The sequence below is a fragment of the Amblyraja radiata genome, chromosome 31 (assembly GCF_010909765.2).
Source record: "Amblyraja radiata isolate CabotCenter1 chromosome 31, sAmbRad1.1.pri, whole genome shotgun sequence".
NCBI classification, from domain to species: domain Eukaryota; kingdom Metazoa; phylum Chordata; class Chondrichthyes; order Rajiformes; family Rajidae; genus Amblyraja; species Amblyraja radiata.
In genome coordinates, this window is record NC_045986.1 from 29456578 (window position 1) to 29476013 (window position 19436).

At 42.5% G+C, this 19436-nt stretch overlaps 1 protein-coding gene across 3 annotated transcripts in view; it reads right to left on the reverse strand.

Annotated features, from left to right (window-relative positions):
• The window catches only part of ccdc30 (coiled-coil domain containing 30), a 59346-nt gene that overhangs the window by 9824 nt on the left and 30086 nt on the right, over nt 1-19436 (reverse strand). For all 3 annotated transcript variants that reach the window (XM_033048397.1, XM_033048398.1, XM_033048396.1), the window contains 12 exons: nt 17891-17986; nt 14826-14920; nt 11861-12044; nt 10943-11041; nt 9330-9455; nt 8321-8458; nt 6972-7117; nt 5737-6091; nt 4951-5079; nt 3150-3320; nt 2500-2709; nt 418-575 (listed from right to left, as the gene is read on the reverse strand). In XM_033048397.1, coding sequence (XP_032904288.1) covers nt 418-575; nt 2500-2709; nt 3150-3320; nt 4951-5079; nt 5737-6091; nt 6972-7117; nt 8321-8458; nt 9330-9455; nt 10943-11041; nt 11861-12044; nt 14826-14920; nt 17891-17986 — 1907 coding nt within the window. The remainder of the gene's footprint in view (nt 1-417; nt 576-2499; nt 2710-3149; nt 3321-4950; nt 5080-5736; nt 6092-6971; nt 7118-8320; nt 8459-9329; nt 9456-10942; nt 11042-11860; nt 12045-14825; nt 14921-17890; nt 17987-19436) is intronic.

A 19436-nucleotide genomic window follows, 5' to 3' on the forward strand; every position in this document is an offset into this window, starting at 1 on the left:
GGGTGATGTTGTTTGGGCTGAGTTTACAGGGCCTGTCCCACCAGCATGCGACTCCATGCGGCAAGCGCGACCTAACGTGGTCGCTTGAGCCGTACGGCCTCGCGTGGCCGGTCCCACTTCGATCGCCGGAGCCGTATGGAGTTGTGCGGAGCTGGTCCCGACATCGCGCGGGGCTCCGGAAAACTGACAGTGTTAAAAAAATCCGCGCTGCAACGGCCTGTCGGACCGCAGCCGCCTCGACACCGTACGCATCGCCTCGACGGGCATACGCAGCGTCTTGATGCCGTACGTCACGCGCGAACTTCCCGCGGACTTTGCTCGAACTTCACGTCACTCACTCGACCTCCGCGCGGCTCCCGCTTCTGGTTTGGTCGGGCTCGCCACATGCAGTCGCATGCTGGTGGGACCGGCCCTTACCTCTGAATGCATTCCTCTTGTAGCTGGTTCTTGAGCTTGGCTGCGGCTTCCCTGCTTTCCTTCAGTTCAGCTTCCAGCGTTGCCCGCTCCTTGCTTCGAGCTTCCGAGAGTCGTAGTTGGTGTTGAATGCAGTTGAGTTGTTGCTGCAGCTCTGCAGCCTTCAGGCGGAGGATTGGGGTCGGGTTATTTGTGGGAGGAATGGAAGGACACAAAGAGAACAATGAAACATTGGTGAAGAATTCAAAAACAAAATATCTCCAACCCTATGCTGTTGAACCACATGCCATTAAACAAATAGTCCAGGCAAACAGATTTGCAAATGGAGCTTGGACAAAATAGACTTTAAAGAAGTGAATCCATTTCATTTACTAATCAATGTACATTGCCAAAAGATGCACAGTGCAGCACAGGAATTCAGTTATTACTTAACATCATTCAATTTTTATTCCTTCTAAGGTAGACAAAAGTGCTGGAGAAACTTAGCAGGTGCAGCAGCATCTATGGAGCGAAGGAAATAGGCAACGTTTCAGGACGAAACCCAAAAGGTTTCGGCCCGAAACGTTGCCTATTTCCTATAGTGGAGATTGTTCAACTCTTTGCATGGAGCGAAGGAAATAGGCAACATTGCCCATTTCCTTCGCTCCATAGATGCTGCTGCACCCGCTGAGTTTCTCCAGCACTTTTGTCTACCAACGATTTTCCAGCATCTGCAGTTCCTTCTTAAACATATATTCCCTCTCAGATGAGCTACACCACATTAGTTCCATATTTGATCCTGTTTTATCGATTAAACTGACCGGATAATACAGAATCGAATAACAAAACCAAGCGCATTTGCAACTAAATTGGCATTATGTGTGACTATCCAAAAGCTGTAAAAGATTCATCTCCATATGGACTGTGATAAATGCTCTGCCCATCACCCATGGTCGATGCACGTTTCGATAAAAATCCCAAAACAGGATTCCAGTTGAGTAATGTACATGGATTTCAGTGCAATTTATGTCTCCTGTTTTTTCATTTCCTGTTGCTCCATCAGCTTCACTCTGCTTGATTGATCTTCCCCCTTGTTATCTTTATTCACTGATGGCACAAGCCTCCTCTTAAAGGAGGCACGTTCTAACCCACCTAAAACAGTGGAAGATTGAATCGTCCGGTTCACCTGAACTTGTGGACAGTTTCCCCCTTCCCTTCCCCATCCCATGCTGACAGATAACCACCTGCTGAAGGGCCTGTTCCCATGCTGTATAAATATACATCCGCTACCTTCAATTCTAAACAATATCAATAGACAATAGGTGCAGGAGTAGGCCATTTAGCCCTTCGAGCCAGCAGGTGATCATGGCTGATCATCCACAGTCAGTACCCCGTTCCTGCCTTCTCCCCATATCCCCTGACTGTGCTATCTTTAAGGGCCCTAGCTCTTTCTTGAAAGTATCCAGAGAACCTGCCTCCATCTCCCTCTGAGGCAGAGAATTCCACAGACTCACAACTCTCTGTGTGGAAAAGTGTTTCCTCATCTCCGTTCTAAATGGCTTACTCCTTATTCTTAAACTGTGGCCCATGGTTCTGGACTCCCACAACATCGGGAACATGTTTCCTGCCTCTAGCGTGTCCAAACCCTTAATAATCTTATATGCACTCCAATATCCAACCTATCTCGCTCTCAATGTTGAATATTACCTGTTGTACTCTACCTAGATCAACATGTGGTTATGGACAGCTGAGTCAAGTTTAATTTGATCTGTATATCACTCAAACACACACAAACAAATACCTTGTACCACAGAATCAATGTCCAGTCACAATCATATTGATACTCTGAATTACCTCCCTTGATTTTACTCCTAACCTTTACTCTGGCTCAGTGCAACACACTATCTTCCCTTCATATTGTAGCACAATTAAAAGTGCAAAACTACTGGTTCAGTTTTAACAGGATATGATCTTTAATGGAACTGAAAGCAGTAATAATAAGGCACAAAGAAGGAATCTTATGGAAAATTCATGTTTGGAGATCAAATTTCAGAAGCAAAATTTCAAAAACAAACTCTCGACATCAAACTGTGAATTAGCTCTCACCTTTTTCTCTGCACACATGTTTCTGTTCTTTTCTGCTCCAAGTTCATCTTGCATACACTTTAACTGTTTGGCGAGGTGGAAAGTCTTGCCAGAATCCATTTCCAGTTCTTTTAGTCTCTGTTGTTTAATTTCACATTCTGATTTCAACATTAAAATGTGTTTATCCATCTCTGACAGCCTGCACTGTATGGCTTTAACATCCATGTTCAGCTATGAATAAAGAATGATAGATAATTAAGTGATGCATCATTGCTAAATCTCCTTGTTTTTGCTATTGCTTTATTATATTTTTCTTCAACTTTCAAATGTCACAATTCAATCTACTTTAAAACCTACGCGGCAATCTGTTTAATAAGCTATCCATGAAGATATTTCTAATTTTTCCCATTAGCATTTTTGTATGGGATCTTTCAATCAGATCTCTTGTCTAAAGACAGTTTGCTTGCATCAACACCGGTTTCCAGATCACACCTGTGTGTGAACAATCACTGTGCTAAAAAGCCACGTCAATAAACTTATACATGCCAGAGATTAAATATCTATAACCTCACAAGGAATCAATGAATCAATTTTCTCTTCTACTTGGTTACATCTAAATGGCCTTAAATTGTAGATGCTTAGCGCTGATCATTATTAAATGTGGTGCTCACCCTGGTATTTTCCTGATCAAGGAGAGAGTTTTGCTTTTGCAGCTCCATGAGTTGATCCCTCTTGTATTTCAGTTCCTTCTCAGCTGTGCTGCACAGATTATGCACCCTCTGCAAGTCCTGCCGCAGTTGACGTGACTCTTCAGCATGTTGGGCCAGCAAGGCATCTTGCGACTGTCATTTACAAACAAATGTCTCATTCTTAAAAAGGAACTTAGATTTTCTATCCGTATGTCCACCTGAACCCGCTGTATTTATTTAATATTTTTATTAGAAGCACATACATATCGTAATCAAAACACAATTTGTTTAACAATTGCATATTGTTACTAGCTGGGATCCTCGCTAACAAAATATTAATTACATATTAACACAGCTTCTATTTGTTTATTTTTTTATAGATAGAAAGAAAGCGAGGAAAAATAGATTAAAAAATAGGATAAATGACCAATAATACAGTTTGAGATAGGTCCGTGGATTATAAAATGTAACTATTCATCTAACCCTGGGTTCAAGTTTCAGTCAGGCTTCCGTGCTGGACCAAGTTACCCTTTCAGAAAATCAATAAATGGAGACCATATTCTAGCAAATAATTCTGGTGAACCCGCTGTATTTAAGTCCCCAAGCTAAATAATATGTGCGTCAGGGAACTGGTGTTCATGCCGATGTTCACTGGTGTGGATGCACATATAGTGGTGGAGAGTACAGCGATTGGCGGGATGGAAGTTAAATGTCGATTAAATGCTCTGGTAAGGCTGGAAATTCATTGTGAAGGAAACACAGAAGGAGCCAAATGTGCAAAAGTTCATGTTAATGGAGCAGAATTAGACCCATCAAGTCTACTCCCAGCCATTCAATCATGGCTGATCTATCTCTCCCTCTCAACCCCATTCTCCTGCCTTCTCCCCACAACCCCTGACACCCGCACCAATCAAACAGTAAAAAGTTGAAATGATTTTGAGACAAATAATGAGCATCACAGAAGTAACAAGCAATGACCACATTCAAAGAATCTAACCATCTGTACTTGGCATCCGAGCATGTCACCGTGGCTGAGTTGCCCACAATAACAATCCACGGACTCCCTTAATCAGAAGCCAAATAGGACAAGACATAAAATACAAGAACAGGTCAGAGGCTGAGTATCCTGCAACAAGCACCTCATCCCAAAGCTTTTCCACCAACTACACAAGTCAAGTGCATGATGGAATACCCTCCATTTGCCTGGATGAATTCACATTGGGCAACTCTCCAGAATCTTGTCCCCACCCAGCATTTTATATTTGTTTTCAGATTTCCAGCTGATTTAGTTTTAGAAAAATAATTCATTCAGTGAAGAGTTGCAGTGGTCTAGATGTCCGTAAGTGTATGTAAGCAAGTATATTTAAGCACTGTAGTTCTTTACAGAGTAAAGAGAGGAAGAGAGAGGAAATGGTTTAAGGATGGATTCTAAACAGGGCTTAAGCAGCCAGAGACCTAATAAAGAGTATTGATTGTTGCTACTATTCCCCTGGTCCTAAATTGCAAAGCTAGATATTGAATCTTTACAAGAGTGGAGTTGCCACTGCTTTATCAGACAACGATTAAAAGCAGAAATTTAGGGAAGAATTCAAGGATGATCTTTCCATTATGTGATGCTAAGGCTGAATTATAGTGCCCCACCCGCTTGAATGGTTGCTATCTCTGCAAAGCTTACGTGTTTCTGACAAATTCAGGCTGAGTTTAATTAATAATATTAATTAATAAGTCATCAAAGAGAATTAATAGCAACCATCTTTGGCAATGCTTCATGTGCACTGGTTACCTTCATCCTGTTGTTTGCTTCCTCCAGCTGCAACTCCAGGGTTTGTTTCTGCTGGCAAGAATTTTTCTGTTCAAACTCTAGCGAAGACTGCAAGTGGCTCATTTCCATCTTCAGAGCCTGGAGCTGCACCTAAAAGAGAAATTAGTCATTGAAACGCTTGTAGTTCAGAGCAGAAAAGCCATGATAAGCCCAAGATGGGGATTGGCGTTTAGTTGCTTCTCCGGTGCTCAAGCCCAAGAGTGCTAGAATTTGGAACATTTTCAGATGATCTGGAACATTCTTGCCACGACCATTAGGTTATCGAATATGTGCCCTTGCACTTTTTAAAAATCAGAGCTTTCTCTGTGGCTGTAATAGTATATTTTGTATTTGGTTTCCTTTCTCTCTGTACACTACATGTGTTCATGTATGGGACTGCAATCATATACGGACAGAATGTAAAACAAAGCGTTCACAGTATCTTGGTACACCTGATAATAATAAACTAACACCAGCAGTTTCTATCTCTTGCATGAGACTGACATGACACTTAACCTTTTCCATAAAAGGCAGTTGTGCATCAACTCAGCATTGAGTTGTGTTTCATGCCTTCTTGGCTCTTCCATGCACTGTTAAAAGTTCTGGAAAATGCTTGAGGTTCGGATGGCTTTCTTTGCAATTTGCCTGCCCCCCCCCCGTGGCGGTAGACGGGAAGCTTGAAGCTTCCCGATCATGGTTTGATTACGGGAGAAGATCTTTAGGATCCTTGACCACAATGACAAATTGGACATTTACAGTGTCATCTACCTGATTAATGCTGTCTTCCACCTTTTCTTTGGAGTGCAGAAGGTCGTTCAGCTGTGTCTGAATGTTACATACTTCCTGCGTCAAGCGCTGGTTCTCTTTCTGGCAGCACGCCAGCTGTTGCCGTACCGTGCAGTTCTCCTGTGTGAGAATCTTGTTTTCCTGCTGATAACAGACGAGTTGCTGCCGCAGGTTTGCGTACTCTTGATTGAGAATCTGGCTGCCCTGCTGGTTGGTGCAGAACTGCTGCCGTAAGACAAGCTTCTCCTGATTCAGCTGCTGATTCTCCTTCAGAACCGCGCAAAGCTGCTGCTGCAGGCATTCCACTTTCGTGTCCGAAGATTCAGTCATCGTGTTGCTGAGAAATTGAACATTAGGGAGACAAGGTTAAGCATGATGTCCTTAGCCTACTGCTCCATGGAAGCTCAAGAGTCAAAAGTGTTTAAGAGTCATATGTATCAAAATGGAACAATGACATTCTCCCTAGCTGCAGCACAACACGTTAGTAAACTCAATACCCAATAGATCACATCATAAACAAAAGTTTCACAAATTTTTTTTAAACAAAACGAAACCCAAAGTCTCTAGTACGTCCAAGACAGTTCATTGTTTAAAAAGGAACTGCAGATGCTGGAGAATCGAAGGTACACAAAAATGCTGGAGAAACTCAGCAGGTACAGTAGCATCTATGGAGCGAACGAAAAAGGCAACGTTTCGGGCCGAAACCCAAAGGAAATAGGCAACGTTTCGGGTCGAAACGTTGCCTATTTCCTTTGCTCCATAGGTCATTGCCTGACCTTCGCTCCATAGATGCTGCTGCACCCGCTGAGTTTCTCCAGCATTTTTGTGTAACTTCATTGTTTAAAGTTTGGTTGGAGTTTGTAGTGTTCAATGCACTTTAGAAATACAGAGTGGAAACAGGTCCTTCAGCCCACCGTGTCCGCGCCGACACTAGCACTACACCTACACAATAGGGATCATTTACAATTTTTTTTACAGCAACCGATTAATGTACAAACCTGTACATCTTTGGAGTGTGGGAGCAAACTGGAGTACCAAGGGCTTGATACCAATGAATGCAATCTCAAGCACTTTCTTGGTGAAATTAAGTTGGTGGCCAAAATCTTATTATTTGGGGAAACGAATGGTGAATTGCAGACAGAGTGGTCTAATTTCCTTTGTCTCTCCTCAGAATGTTGCAGTACTGACTGTGTATAGCAGCTATTGTTCTCTCTTACCTGTTTAATGCTTCTTGGAGTTTGAGTATGGTGCATTTCAATTCAGCTATCTGGCACAGATACCTCTCCTCCACATCTTTCTGATCGTATGATGTCTCATTTTGGCTCTTGCATACATCATTGTAATCCCCCACCACTGTGTTCAACTAATAAATAAAGTCCAATTAATTCTTACTGTGGCGGAATTATAATATTGCACAATTGAAAAATGAAGAATAAATTGATAATCGTTTGAATTACAATAGTTCCATGCATTCACTCATTAAATATAGTCAAGTATTAGTAATTTTTGCAATGCTGAATCCTTCCTTGGTACCACCCCCATCAACTAATCTCCTTATTAGCACTAGCAAGAAGATATTGATTCTAATGTTTGGCTAAGTACAAATGATTTAATCTTATACAGGTTACAATATCTTTAAATATGCCTTGCAGCATATCTCAACTTCAAATACAGTATTGCTGTTGTCAAAGCTTCAAGAAGACAGCAAGGGATAGGGATAGGTAAATTGCCTAAACATGTTTAAAGTCCTCTTCATGTGTTATAATAATTTAAAGAAGGTTGTAAGTCAGCGTGTGTAACTGACACTCGCTGCAGTCCACTTTAGTCAGATTCTGTTCTCGTTGTCAAAGGACAAATGACAATTGTAACACAATAAAATAAGGTGGAAAGGGTAATAGGACATTTGCTTATCTGTGATGGGGTGGAATTGGACTGCGTTTACTCTGCTGCCATGATTCATGATTATTATAAGATCATTCGGAAGAAGGAAATATGCTTGTGCCTGCTAGAGTAAAAAACACATCAAAGGAAATATAAGGAGCAGGTGAATCTTTATTTGCTGAGAGATCTCCTAGATTGTTCCTAGTGGTCTCTGTATTTGATAAAGACACTCACAGCATAACAGACAGCTCCACATGAGGGTAGACACAAAGTGCTGGAGTAACTCAGCGGGTCAGGCAGCATCTCTGGAGAAAAACAATAGGTGTCGTATCGGGTCGGGACCCTTCTTCAGACCGTGCTTCTGCCCCACCCTAAACATGTGTGGGTTTGTAGATGAATTGACCACTGATAAAATCTTGAAAGGGGGGAGGGGGGATTAATAAAAAATATGAGAACAAAAATAGGCTTAATCAGAGACTCCTGAAAATGTGTTGTTTATGGTTAGTGCAGACCAAAGTGACACCTATCCTTAGATGCTGCCTGTCCCACTGAGTTACTCCAGCATTTTGTGTCTACCTACATTGTATATGAAGTTGTTATCTCAGGATGTAATCTAGTTACGGTCATTGTTACTGTGACTATATTGGTTTCATATATTAGCCGCTGGCATGTAATATCTCTTCACCTTCTGTTCTAGAGCACAGTTCTCATTCTTCAACCTGTCAATGAGTCCGTTTAATGCTTGATTCTGATCCGTTGATGCACGACAATCTTTCAGCTCCACATTCAGATGGTGCACTTGAGTTCTGAAAGCTTCCAACTCCTGTGGAAAACAGCAAAGTTTATATCAATAATCTGGTCTAGAGACTGTTGCATGCTCTCATAGGCACGCTGTATGGTTGTACAAGGTACGTTACAATTTGGTCACTTGGATCACAAGCAATCTTGGATTTTCCTTTTGAATAGGAGGACATTTTTTCATCTACGACCGAGGCCAGTTGCACAAAGGAATTGTAGTTGGAGAAAGTTAAGAGTTCGAGGCCCAAACTGGGTCTGGGAGGGGCGAGTGATGATTGTGTTGGTTTCCCAAGGATTAGAGCTGGAGGAGTCCGAGTGGTGGTCAGCTCTGACGATTTTGCCATGGAGAACAAGGAATTAGGTCATCAGAAAATTGAATGGAGGTTGAACGGGTCACCAAACAGAGGATGAGGGATGGGCTGGGGACCTATATCAGAGTCACAGAAGAGTTGGAGCCTAGGACAAGTAGGGTGCGAGAGGGATTTAAATTCCACTGTTGCCACAGTGGTATCTGTATCCGTTTCTCTGGATTATTAACCCAAGCCTTGGATTGCTGATGTATAAAAAATGCTGGAAATCCTTCTGAAATGCTGGAAACTGTCAGAGATTGTGTCTTACCGGTCGGTGTTAGGGCTAATGGGGGGAAGGCAGGAGAATGGGGTTAAGAGGGAAAGATAGATCAGCCAAGATTGAATGGCGGAGTAGACTTGGTGGGCCAAATGGCCTAATTCTGCTCCTATCACTTATGAACATACAATCTGAAGAGTGAAATATCTTCAATTCTGTTTTTAAATCCTTTTTGCAGCACTATAGAAAAGACCGTCAGCAACAGATCTTTGTCTTACAGATGAAGCTCCCGCCACCATGCCAAGTGAAGCAATATCCACACATCCTACCTCCTCTTCTCGTATTTTTGCATCTTCGGCAGCTGCTAGTGCTGATTCAAAATACTCCCGCCTTTTTATTTCGTCTTCAAGCCTCAGTTGTGCACCCTCCAATGCATCGTGACTCTTCTGCATAGTCTATTGGAGGGAATACCAAGGCCAATTAACTGATGGGTAGCAAAATACCGTCCTTTTCATTCAGCACTTCTTTTAAAAATCCCTCATAAAGATTTATCCCCTCAATTAGTGGCACCGTTGGACAGTCATCCATTTGTGTTTATGTGGGAACCCAGGCAGTAACGGTCTTCATGTCCAAGGCCAATGTTGCTCTCCTCTATTATCCAAACGGAATATTCCAGAAATGTAACTCACAATCCCCACCCGATTCTTTTTAACCAATTCTTGGCTGCTGAGCTTATAGTCAGAGAGTCAAACAGCATGAAGACATCCCATCTATACCAATCCCACCTGCCTGCATTCGTCCGATATCCCTCCAAACCCTTCCCATCCATGTACCTATCCAAATGCCTTTTAAATGTTGTTATAGAACCTGCCTCAACTACCTCTTCTGGCAGCTCATTCTAATATACTCGCCACCCTCTAAGTGAAAAAGTTGCCCTTCGGGTTCTGATTAAATCTTTCCCCTCTCACCTTAAACTTATGACCTCTGGTTCTTAATCCCCCATCTCGGGTAAAAGACTGTGTGTGTGCATGCACCCTATCTATTGCCCTCATGATCTTCTTCGCCTCTATAAGACCACCTCAGTCTTCTGCGTGCCAATGAATGAAGCCCTAGCATAGCCCCAGTTGCCACTCCAACATAGACTGTCGCAACCAATCCAACAGCTAGCTGCCTTTGGAAATCGCAATTAGATTGTCCTCATTACTTCAAGACTAATATATTAACATTTTCTTAACAGAAGACAGAATTTCTAATTAATAGGAATTTGAGGGGTAACTTTTTCACACAAAGGGTGGTAGGTGTATGGAACGCGCTGCTGGAGGAGGTAGTTGAGGCAGGGACTATCCCAATGTTTGAGAAACAGTTAGACAGGTACAAGGATAGGACAGGTTTGGAGGGATATGGGCCAAACGCGGGCAGGTGGGACTAGTGTAGCTGGGACATGTTGGCCGGTGTGGGCAAGTTGGACCGAAGGGCCTGTTTCCACGCTGTATCACTCTATGAATCAAATTTGCCCTCATCCCAACATTTTTTGCTTTTTATTATATTTCTTATCCTGCACAACTGGAATTCTAAGATATGCCATGTGATGATGGTTGTCAAATGTACTCCGAAGAGTGCTTCAATATCCTTCACTTTTGCTACAATTCTAACATAATTTTGTAAGAGATTTAACAGAATATAAACAAGTCCTGATTCAGGGAAAACCGGGCTGTTTGGGAAAGGGAGGTGTGATGAAAATCAAAACAGATGCTTCTTGTTAGTGCGTGCTCATGCACTGAATAGAGGAATTCAGGAGATTGTTCTTTTACTTATTAACAAAGATTGCCCTTATCACATTTTATGCAGGTAGGAAAGGGCTGCCAACAGACCACGATATATCAAATAGCGATTTCTACGTTCGGTGAATCCTTTTTCACAAGTCAAAAGAAATTGTTCTCACCTCTAGAGCATCTTGGTCTTTACCCAGATCATGATTTTTGGCTTTAAGTTCCTTGTACTTTCGCTTCAGTTTTGCATAATCAGTTTCTATGCTGCCGATCTGTGCAAAATGATGAAAAGCGCATGATTCTCAGAAAAAGTGACGGTGAAAAGTATTCCCAAAGACATGTAAATGTTTATAACACAAGTTTAGTTCCGTTTAGGATAAAGCGGAAACAGGCCCTTCGACCCACCGTGTCCGCGCACAACCAACGATCCCCGCACACTGACACTATCCTACGCACACACTAGGGACAATTTAGAATTTTACCGAATCCAATTAACCGACAAACCTGTACATCTTTGGAGTGTGGGATGAAACTGGAGCACCCGGTGAAAACCCATGCAGAACATACAAACCCCGTATAGCCAGCACCTGTAGTCAGGATCAAACCCGGGTCTCTGGCACACTGAGGCAACAACTCTACCGCTGCACAACTGTGCTGCCTTAGTCTCATTGACAATTCCAAATCTGACTTAGGACATCTTTACAATTTCCTATCCCATTGCAGGTCAACCTTACCAAGTTGCTTCAGCACAAACACAAGACAGCCCCATGACCATGCTTAACTCTAGCATTGAGTACTGCAACTCGGAAGCATGCATTAAATATGATAACTTTCACTAAAATATCTCAGAAGCCATATGGAACAATCTCACTATAGGTCTTCCCCATATTACAGAGGAGTCATGCTCCTACCGATGTTCACAAACCTAAAACCATTTTCCTATTGACTTCTACGTTCCCCAGACTGCAGAAGTTCAGAAAGTCTGAAGAATGATCCCAACTTGACCATTCCATCCAGAGATGCTGCACGACCTGCTAAGCTACTCCAGCACTTTGTGTTTTAATCACTTGTCATTTGTTGTTCAGACTAACCTTAACTCTGAGTATTTCCTTTTCACAGTCTGTGGCATCTTTTGGGCGACTGCGGAGATTTTCCATTGCAGCCTCAAGAGACTCATTCCTCAGCGTCACCTCTTCAAGTTCTTGCTGCAGTCTATGCATCTTGCGTTGCAACTCATGATTCTTGGATTCAAGGCGACTAATCTCATGGTGGCACCTGCAACACAAAAACATTTCTGCCTTTTAATTTAAAAACATTCATTCTCCCTCTTCTGAAGGTGTTAATTGGTTGCTTTGTATTAATCCACATCTTTGCAGAAGCTCCACCCTTTATAACATGAGCATTAAAAGGATATTTAAATTCATGAGCACACCCAAATCTGATCTTATTCTCATTGGGTCATTTAAAGCGAAGACTCCATTGTGAGAGGTACGGACAGGGGTTTCTGCGGCAACAGACAGGATTCGAGGATGGTGTGCTGCCTCCCTGGTGCCAGGATCCAGGATGTCACGGACAGAGTGCAGAAAATCCTCAAGGGCGAAGTTGAACAGCCGGAAGTGGTAGTGCATGTCGGCACAAATGATGTCGGAAAGAAGGGGATGAATATTCTGAAGCGTGACTTTAGAGAGCTCGGAAAAATGCTGAAAAGCAGGACCTCCAGGGTGGTTATCTCCGGTTTACTTCCAGTTCCTTGTGCTGGCGAGAGCAGGAACAGGGAGATACACTTAATTAATATCCCTCCAATCCCTGCATATCCATATGACTATACAAAGTCTCTGAAATACCACTATTGTGTCTTCCTCAACCTAGATGGAAAGTTCGCACTTAATTCTATTGCCCAGCTAAACTTAAGAATTTATCTGGTGCCTTCACTACAAAATAAAGTTATTAGGCGAAATTAGGAAAGAAAAGCTGTCATGTTAATAACAGTTTAGTGCAACTTCTCAGTGTGTTTAACATTAAGTACTACACTATGCTGCACTAATGTGATGGTCTTAGCTCAGTTCCCCTCACCTGGATTACATGATCACAAAATGCTGACCCTTTATTCTACCAAGGGGTTTCACCTCTACCATCTTGTCGGCAGTCTACGTACCACCCCAAACCAATGCCAAGATGGCACTGGACAAATTATACTGGGATATCAACTCTTGAGACAGCAAGCCCTAATGCCCTATTCCATCATTGCCAGCGAATTCAGTCAAGCAAACCGTAGCATATCACCTGCCCCACACTGGATGTTAACACTGCACCACTGCTACACCACCGGCACATCTACCCACCATTTCATCCTTGGCACTCTTTTTCGACACTCTGATCATCTGTCAGAGCTGTTCCTGCAGTTACAGACAGATTGGAACGCGAGGCACCAACGAAAGAGTAACACAGCAGTGTGTGAGGAGGCCGATGGTCTTTTTCAGGACTGCATTGATGGTGGAGTAGAACACATTCAAGGCCTTATGAAGGGAGCACATCAAAGGTCCGAAGCTGCACTCCAGGTGACTGAGTGACTGATTATCTAATGGAATGCAGGGACTTAAACTGCTCTATCATTGATTCCAATTTGATGGCAAAGTAAGGAATATAGCAGTTGTACGGTTTTAATGACTGTACTACAGATATCAATTGTGTTTATTATAGTAATATAGCTTTTAGATAGACACATGGGTATACAGGGAATGGAGGGATATGGACCATATGCAGGCAGAGATTAGTTGAAGACACAAAGTACTGGAAAAGCTCAGCGGATGGAGAACATGGATAGGCAACGTTTTGGGTTATAGACAATAGATAATAGGTGCAGGAGTAGGCCATTCGGCCCTTCGAATGGGATCTTTCTTCATACCAAGAGAGGTTAGTTTAACTTGGCATAATGTTTGGTAAAGATATTGTTCAAAGGGCTGTACTGTTGTATATAAATCCCATGCAGAAATACATGGTGAATTTGCACAGAGGAACTGACCTCAAACATGCTCAGCAACTTGACAGAAATCCCAATATTATACAGTGCCAGGCTGTATTTGCGAGGAGAAAGAGGAAAATAATTTATATACAAACCAAAACCCCACATAATGCATTCAAAACTGAGTCCACAACAGTCAGAAAGGTTAAAATTAACAGAAAAGAGGAGGAGAATGAAATTAAAACCATCGGGGGCGAGGATGAAATAAACATTTGAGAGTACTGACCAGGATGGATATGTTTAATGGGAGAAATGAAGGTTCTTTAATGGAGAAGCTTTATTGATATTGGATGAAGATTGGGAAATAAATAAGGGAAACAGAGGAAATGTCAAAGACACCGATGAAGAGATTCATTGGGCACTCGGGTGCTTCCTAGTGAAGGAACTTCCAGTAAATATCTTCCTTTAGGCTCAATTTAAAACATCTTCCTTCAGGATGCTATTTCCAACAAAGTGACAGCAGAACTAAGCAGGTAGACACAAAAGCTGGAGAAACTCAGCGGGTGAGGCAGCATCTATGGTGCGAAGGAATACGGATTTTTCCAGCATCTGCAGTTCTTTCTTTTTTTATTTTTTTTATTTTTTATTTATTAGGAGCAAATGTACAAGAATAAAACAGTCGGCATATAAAACCATACAGTTAATGTACAGCTTCAATTTTAACGTTTTAACTTGAAAATAGAGGAAAAGAACAAGAGACAGAATAAATGAGAGGTGCAAACATAGGACCCTTAGGCTACCAAAGTAGTGTGGCCAAAGAGTGGATAAAAGAAAGAAAAGAAAAAGAGATTAAAGAAGTGGTGATATACCTGCCTCTCGTTCCCTCCCACCCACCTCACCCTGCTGAAGTTGTTTCTTAAGCAGAACCAAGCAGTATACACTCAAATCATTGGATCTGTGTTTAGTTACTTTCAAAATGACAATGTGGCTTTTCTCAACACCATAAAAAGTATTCTTGAGAGAGGAAGTAGATTAAATTGCCACCCATTCTTCCTTGTTTCCCAATCCGTATAATGCAGGATCTATGAAAGTACCTTTTGTGGAGTTCCTCTGTTCTTGGATGCTGACCATCGTAATGCAACAGTTCTGGCAGAATTGATTCTGATTCGTAATCTATGTTTTGGCTCTCCTGGATAAAGAGAAAAACAACGAAAGTTAGACAGTTAATTGCAATAAACCATGGAGACAAACCGCATGGAGATGCCACGCACTTGGTTTTTAGAAATGGGTGGATCCCGCACATAAAAGAGACATCACCACATTCTGCACCTACATCAGAGTGCAGGAGAATGCGGGGCAAGCTGAGCATTGGAGGATGAGAGGTGATCTTATAAAGGTGTATCATGGTCAGGAGAGGAATAGATTAGGTAAATGCACAGTCGTTTGCCCAGAGTAGGAGAATAGAGAGCCAGAGGATATAGGTTTAAGGTGAGGGGGGAAAGATTTAATAGTAACCCGAGGGGAAACTTAGTTAAACAAAGGATGGTGAGTATGTAGAATGAGGTGCTGGAGGACATATTTGAGACAGGTACTATCATAACGTTTAAGAGACATTTGGACAGCTACATTTGGATAGGACAGCTTTAGATGGATAGGGGTTAAGCGTGGACAGATGGGATTAGTGTAGATGGAGTATGTTGGTCGGCATGGGCAAGTTGGGCCGAAGTGCCTGTTTCCACAATGTACGGCTTTATGACTCTACAAGCCACCAGATTGCAAAGAAACCATTAAGATGAGGCAGGTTGTCAATTTCAATGTTAATGTATCAAATAGACTATGTCAACATCTTTCACGTTCAAATTTGTGCCTCCAGATTTTTTGTGCTTTTTGCTAAGAATGTAATTACAATGGATGAGGATAATAACTGACAAGGAAATAAGTAGATAAGCAATATAACCTTACATCTTTATTAACTAAAATTAAATAAAATCATTGTTTGCAGGACTTGAGGCAAGAACTACTGAACTACTATCTACCTCTTTGGTGACCTTGGGACTATCCTTGATCGGACTTTGCTGGCTTTACCGTTCACTAGCCGCTATTCCCTAATCATGTATCTGTACGCTGTAAATGGCTGGATTGTAATCATGTATTGTCTTTCTGCTGACTGGATAGCACGCAACTACAGCTTTTCACTGTACCTCGGTACATGTGACAATAAACTAAACTGAACTAAATCTATATCTTTGTATTGCAGACATTGGATATTCGTGTGTTTAATCTCCATCTTGGCTCTATCTATCACAGTAGCAAGATTGCTCCTGGTGCTTTGCTATTTTGGAAGACAATGAAGAACTAAGAACAACAGCAGGAACAATACAATCAGAGAAAGCAGAAAAATAAACTACAGAATCTGCTCCCTGGGTACAGGGACCAGCAGGAAAAGAAGTCGAAGATAGTGCAATACTTTGTTTCACGGAGATCTGTGGCTTCATAGGGGACAAGTAATTGTGAGAGGTATAGCTGTGGTGTTTTAGGTTGCGGTTGAGGTTTATCATTGTCACATGTGTCGAGGTACAGCGAAAAACTTTGCTTTGCGTGCTATCCAATGACATCAGATGATACTATACCTACATATGATCAAAAGGACACAAAGTGCTGGAGTAACTCTGCAGGTCTGGCAGCATCTCTGGCGAACATGGACAGGCAACGTTTCGGGTCGAGACCCTTCTTCAGGTATGACCCAAAACGTCACCTGTCTGTGTTTTCCAGCGATGTTACCCGACCCGCTGAGTTACTCCAGCACTTTGTGTCCTTTTGTGTATAAGCCAGCCTGCTCTAATGGTTGTAAATATACCTGCGTTAGATGCCTTCTAGGCCGTGGCGGTTCAGGTACTCACCTAGAAGCTTCTTAAATGTGGTGAAAGTCTATGTCACACCACCTCTTCAGGCAGTGCGTTCCAGACTCCAATCATCCTCTGTGTGGAAAAAAAATTCCCCCTCAGATCCCCTTTAATCATCCTACCTCTCACCTTAAACCTATACCCTCTTGTCTCAGACACCCCAAAAAGCAGTTTTATGTACCCTATCAGTATGTCTCATAATGGTATATACGTCTATCAGGTCACCCCTCAGCCTCCTCCAGGCAACAAACCCAGCTCATTCAGCCTCGTCTTGTAACTGGAATGTCCCCATCAGGGCCAAATCCTGATGAATCTCCTCAGCACCCTCTCCAGTGTAGTCACATCCCTCCTACAGTATATTGTGGCGCTCAGACCTGCACACAGTTGTGGCCTAATGTCCCAGCTCTTATGTTCTGTGCCACAGCCAGTGAAGGATAGCATTCCATATGTACTGTCCACTACCTTATCCTTCTGTGCTATCAGGGCATTCACTCCAGGTACTTCTGTTCATCAACATTTCCCAAATCCCTGCCATTCACTGTGGGTGTCCTACCATTTACTGCGCATGCCCTTGTATGCCTTCACACACTCGAGGATGAAATTCCATTTGCATTGTTCTGCCCAAACTTCCAGCCGATTTCCATCATGTGGTATTATTACAGAGCCTTCCTTGCTATCTCCAACAGCACCAAGTTATGCATCGCCTGCAATCACAATCTTCTTACAGAGTATGAGAGCTGTGTAAGGGCCAGGACATCTCTAGCTACAGGTGGGAGGAAGTAGACTACTTCTTTGTTCAGAATATAACAGTTGAATCATTTTAGGCTTTCAACCTGCCCAACCACAAGAAAAATGGGTGCAAACCTTCACTATAAACACAAATATGAAGTAAAGAGGAATATTATGCCAAAGAAAAAAGTGACTTATCCCTTTACCACTGTGCATTCAAACAGATTATAGCATTGCACAATGAAACATTAATACACATTCATCTATATTAAGCCTCCATTCATATTTTAAATGCAAGTACCCACTCTTCATGACCTTTCCTTTAAATATTTCAGTGGTACCTCATACATGCATCCACTTTTTTATTGCAAATGTGTATTATTTAGTTTAAGGCTACTGAGATCAACCCATCTGATGAACAAAATCCAGGCCCTTCCTAATCTGTACAGCTCATTGCCACACAAGACCAGGCACGTTTATACTAAACAATATAGACAAGCAAGCTGACTAAGGTAAACGCCCTTTACCTTAGTATACGCAGATCCAGTAGATCTTTTTTTCTTACGAACAGTTGGCACAGGAGCGTCTGATTGTTGGCCATCCATTTGTGGAGCTTCATCCCACTGGGGCAGAAAGGGATTGTTAAAGACTAATTGTCTAAAAAGATATCTATGTTTTCAGGTGAGGCAGAGGTTCGCTTGCACCTCCTCCAACCAAATCTATTGTATCCGCTGTTCCAGGTGCAGGCTCGGCGATCGTTTCGCTGAACACCTCTGCTCAGTTCGCCTAAACCTACCTGATCTCCTGGTTGCATAACACTTTAACTTTCCCTCCCATTCCCACACTGGCATTTCTGTCCTGGGCCTCCTCTATTGTCAAAGTGAGGCCCAGTGTAAATTGGAGAAACAGCACCTCATATTTCGCTTGGGCAGCTTACACCCTAGCGGTATGAGTATTGACTTCTCGAACTTCAGGTAACCCTTGCTTTCCCTCTCTCTCCATCACCCCCATCTCAGTTCTCCAACCAGTCTGCTGTCCTTTTGATTACACTGTATCTTTGTCTGCTTTGTTGTCACCTTCTCCAAGTTACCATGATCTATTCTACATTCTCCATGATCTGCATCTCTTTTGATCTCTTACAATTCCTTATCTATACTCCCTTGACTGAAGAAGGGTCCCGACCCGAAACATCACCCACTCCTTCTATCCAGAGATGCTCCCTGTCCCGCTGAGTTACTCCAGCATTTTGTGTCTATCTATTTGTTTCATTGATTTGATTCATTCATTTCTGGAGGTGAAGCTTGATGCTGTTATCTAAGATTAAGGTAACAACCCGAAACGTGGCCTGTCCATTCCCACCGCAGACGCTGTCTGACCCGCTGAGCTCCTCCAGCACGTTGTGAGATTCCAGCAACGGAGGTTTCTAGTGAATTCTATTTCATGAAGCGTTTTGCACCAGGTACTGATTTACAGTCGATCAATTTCTCTGGAGAGCAAAGGAGTAACTTTGAGTGGGCAGTTCAGAGCTGGCTGGGGTTAGATGTCGACCTGAGGATTTACAGACAATTTTCACTCACCTGCAGTTTGTGCTGCTATATGAAAACATTAATAATGGTGGCTAAGCGGTAGTGTTGCTGCCGTACAGCGCCAGAGACCTGGGTTTGATCCCGACTACAGGTGCTGTCTATACGCAATTTGTATGTTCTCCCTGTGATCGCGTGGGTTTTCTCCGGGTGCTCAGGTTTCATTTTAAACTCAAAAGACGTACAGGTTTGTAGTTAATAGTAGCTTAGGTAAAAATTGTAAAATGTCTCCAGAGTGTAGGAAAGTGCTGGCGTGCGGGGATCGCTGGTCGGCTCGGATTCAGTGGCTGAAGGGCCTGTTTCCGCACTGTATTTCTAAACTAAACTAAACTGACCAATTGACTGGTGCCCAGGATAGCAAGGTTCAAGTACACTTGCAATGCTCCTAGAGAAGCAGATGGGAGGGAATTGCATGAAGGACGACATTACAGATTTGTCCTGGAATTAGTTCCACATATTAGATACAATTAATTTGTATATCAATGACCCT